This window comes from Dipodomys ordii, unplaced genomic scaffold (assembly GCF_000151885.1).
Source record: "Dipodomys ordii isolate 6190 unplaced genomic scaffold, Dord_2.0 Scaffold44, whole genome shotgun sequence".
Classification (NCBI taxonomy): Eukaryota; Metazoa; Chordata; class Mammalia; order Rodentia; family Heteromyidae; genus Dipodomys; species Dipodomys ordii.
The window spans coordinates 37384-40693 of NW_012267260.1; the positions used below are offsets into that span (position 1 = coordinate 37384).

At 40.9% G+C, this 3310-nt stretch overlaps 1 protein-coding gene across 2 annotated transcripts in view; it reads right to left on the minus strand.

Annotated features, from left to right (window-relative positions):
• Phf3 (PHD finger protein 3) overlaps nt 1–3310 on the minus strand; it is a 59491-nt gene that overhangs the window by 5006 nt on the left and 51175 nt on the right. For both annotated transcript variants that reach the window (XM_013019189.1, XM_013019188.1), the window contains one exon: nt 1647–1736. In XM_013019189.1, coding sequence (XP_012874643.1) covers nt 1647–1736 — 90 coding nt within the window. The remainder of the gene's footprint in view (nt 1–1646; nt 1737–3310) is intronic.

Consider the following 3310-nt stretch of genomic DNA (forward strand, 5'->3'; position numbering starts at 1 on the left):
CCCCCCCCCAAAAAAAAAAGAAAAAAAAAAAGAAAATAGATGTTTCTACAGGCTCATGCCTGTAATCCTAGCTACTCAGATCTGAGGATAGCGGTGCAAGGCTAAAAAGTCCATGAGACTCTTATCTCCAATAAACTACTAACAAACCAGAAGTGGCACTGTGGCTCAAGTGGTAGAACGCTCACCTTGAGCTGAAGAGCTGAGGGACACTGCGTAGGCCCAGAGTTCAAGCCCCATGACCAACAAAAAAAAGATGTTTCTTCATAAAGGTAAACGGTAAAAACTTGTAAGAATAGATTTACTACAAAACCTAAAACTGATGCAATCTTCTGGAGGAAACACATGTGAATGAACTGAAACACATCACTATATCTTAACAAATGACTATCATGCTGGGTTCTAGCAGCTCATGCCTATAATCCCAAGAAGCTGAGATCTGAGGATGGAGGTTCAAAGCCAGCTTGGGCAGCAAAGTCTGTGAGACGTTTATCTCCAATTAACCATAAATAAAGGAAGTGGAATTCTGCCTCAAAGTGGTAGAGTGCTAGCCTTGAGCAAAAGCAGCTCAGGGACAGTGCCCAGGCTCAAGCCCCATGACCAACAACAAAAAAACATTTTTAAAAAGACTATCGTGTAATCCTAACTACTCAGGAGGCTGAGATCTTAGGATTGTAGTTCAAAACCAGCGCAGGCAGAAACATCTGTGAGACTCTAATTGATCACAAAAAAAAAAAAAATCACAAGTGAAGTTGTGCCTCAGTGGGTAAGAGTGCTAGACTTGAGCAAAAGAAGGTCAGGGAGGTTAAGCTTCAAGACAGGCACACGCACACGCGCGCACACACACACACACACAAGCGCGTGCGCACTTATTCACAAAGAGCCCAGGCCCAGAGTTCAAGCTCCATGATTGAACAACAAAAAAAGATACTACCCTGGAAATGGGCCCTTAATCAGTTATTTCTAATACATCTGTGCACATAGCCTGAAGATGGTTTTCTGTAATGTTGTCAGGGGGCTTGTGTTTTGGCTAGAACCAGTCACATATGGTGATTTTTACGTGTTGGTGCCCAAAGTTTCAGAATGGGCACTTTGTGACTAAGTTCTTACTCATAGAAATGACAGATAATGAGTGTAGTTTCTGGGTATTTTTGCTAATTGTATAAGCCATTTTCATTTATTTCCATTTAGTGTTCTAAGTCAGCTTTGACTATGCTTGCCTGATGAAATTAACACTCTTGGCAATAACAAAATGTAAAAGAAGAACAAGTCTGATTCCTAAATGATCCTGTATGGCCCAGAGTGAACATAGTAATCAGTGAACAAGTAATCAAACAGGAACAACAGCTTCTGTATTGTCTGAGCCATTATATTTTAGAGCTTCTTTGTTGCAAAAGCTTAAGTGTGCATGTCTATAACTGAAAGTTGATTTACAAGGCAAATTCCAATACTTAGTCTAAAACACTTCTTACAAAATGTTAGCAGGAGCCAGAGGAAGCATATCAGAGAGGAAACTAAAAGGGAATGCTGGGCAGTCCTGAGCCTCGCAGCCTGACTTTTGTGATATTCTCTTCCCAGAAAACCACAACTCTGCATAAAAACTGAAAAGTTTTTTTCCTGTGAACATGTGACCATGATATTTTCCTCACCTTGGTTCCCGATGCTTTTATTTTTTCCACATAATCCCAAACTGTCTGAGGTGATATCCTCCCACCTACTTGAATACTGTCTGGCAGATCCTGTAGTTTAAAAAATAATAATAATGAAGCCATCAATATGCATAAAATATCCTTAATGAAATACTAGAAATTCATATAAATTTAACTGATCAACTTAAAATGGTAAAAAAAAAAAAAGTAGGTAAATAGGACTAGGACACAGTTCAGTTGTAGGATGTGTGCTTATTAGCATGCATGAAGCCCCAAAACAGCAAGCAGCATATACTATGGTACAGAAAGGCAGCAATTAGGCCTTGTCTCTCATGACTCCAAATATATGTCTAAGATACCATTACTAAGAAAGACGGAGGTCAGATGGGTGTGTGCACAGCAAAGGGAAGCAATGTCCCCTAGCAGTCCAGAGAAGAACAAATGTATTTCAAAAACATTCACATATCCCATCTGTTGTTTGGGCTTTTTAAATTTGTTTTGTTTTAGTGATAGCAGACAGAGAAATAAATTGTTTAATCATTAACAGTTTAGCTTCAGAAGTCTGCACATTTAATCACAGTACATTTTTTTTTAATGAAGGCAACACTAAAGTAATTTAAGACTGTGTGTGTATGTGTGTGTGTGTGCACACGCGTGCTCATGCACACCTGTCCTGAGGCCTGGCTCTGTCTCTGAGCTTTATCTCTAGCAGTTAGCACTCTACCATTTGAGCCACAGCACCACTTCTGGCTTTTTTTGTGGTTAGTTGGACTTTCCTGCCTGTGCTGGCTTTGAACCATGACCCTGAAAGCTCAGCCTCCTGGGATCTGAAGCTAAGATTAGACAGGTGTGAGCTACCAGTGCTTAAGCTAAGATTAGGCAGGTGTGAGCTACCAGTGCTTAAGCTAAGATTAGGCAGGTGTGAGCTACCAGTGCCTGGCTCACAACAGACTTTTAAAAGACACTCTGAGCACTAGTACATTAGGTTAATTTCAGTCTCATCCAAAGAAAACTTGGTTAGCTTACAAAGAGCAGGTATATGAGTTAGACATTTAGAAATACTGAAAAAACTAATGGAAAAACTAAGTTTGACTTTAGTCAGTAGTCTGAGACTGTATCAGAATTGTAAATGTCACATATAAACATAGTTATCTGTGTGTTTATAGATATATACTGATTCAGTTTCCTTCTGCAACCCACATAAAAATATTCTTCCTTCAAGTCATACTTTCTCACTATGTCCAAAATTTTGGTGGTACTGTTTTTTATTTTCCACACACCCTATAATCTCCCCCTATTCCCTAAGGTATAAAAAACAGCTAAAGAGCTGGCACCAGTGGGTCATGCCTGTAATCTCAGCTACTAATTAGGCTGAGGTCTGATCTTGGATCGCCTTTCCAGATGAAGTTCAAAGCCAGCCCGGGAAGGAAGGTCTGTAAGACTCTTATCAACAATTAAGTAGCAAAAAGCCTGAAGTAGAGCTGTAGCAAAAGTGGTAGAATACAAGCCCTGAAGGAAAAACTAAGGGATACTGAACAGGCCCCAAGTTCAAGTTCAGACGCCGACGCCGACGCCGACGCCCCGGCCCCGCGCCGCGACCATTGGCCATCGCAAAGGGGGGCGGAGCTCTAGGCCCAACGGGGAGCTCCCTCTTTTACGCTCAA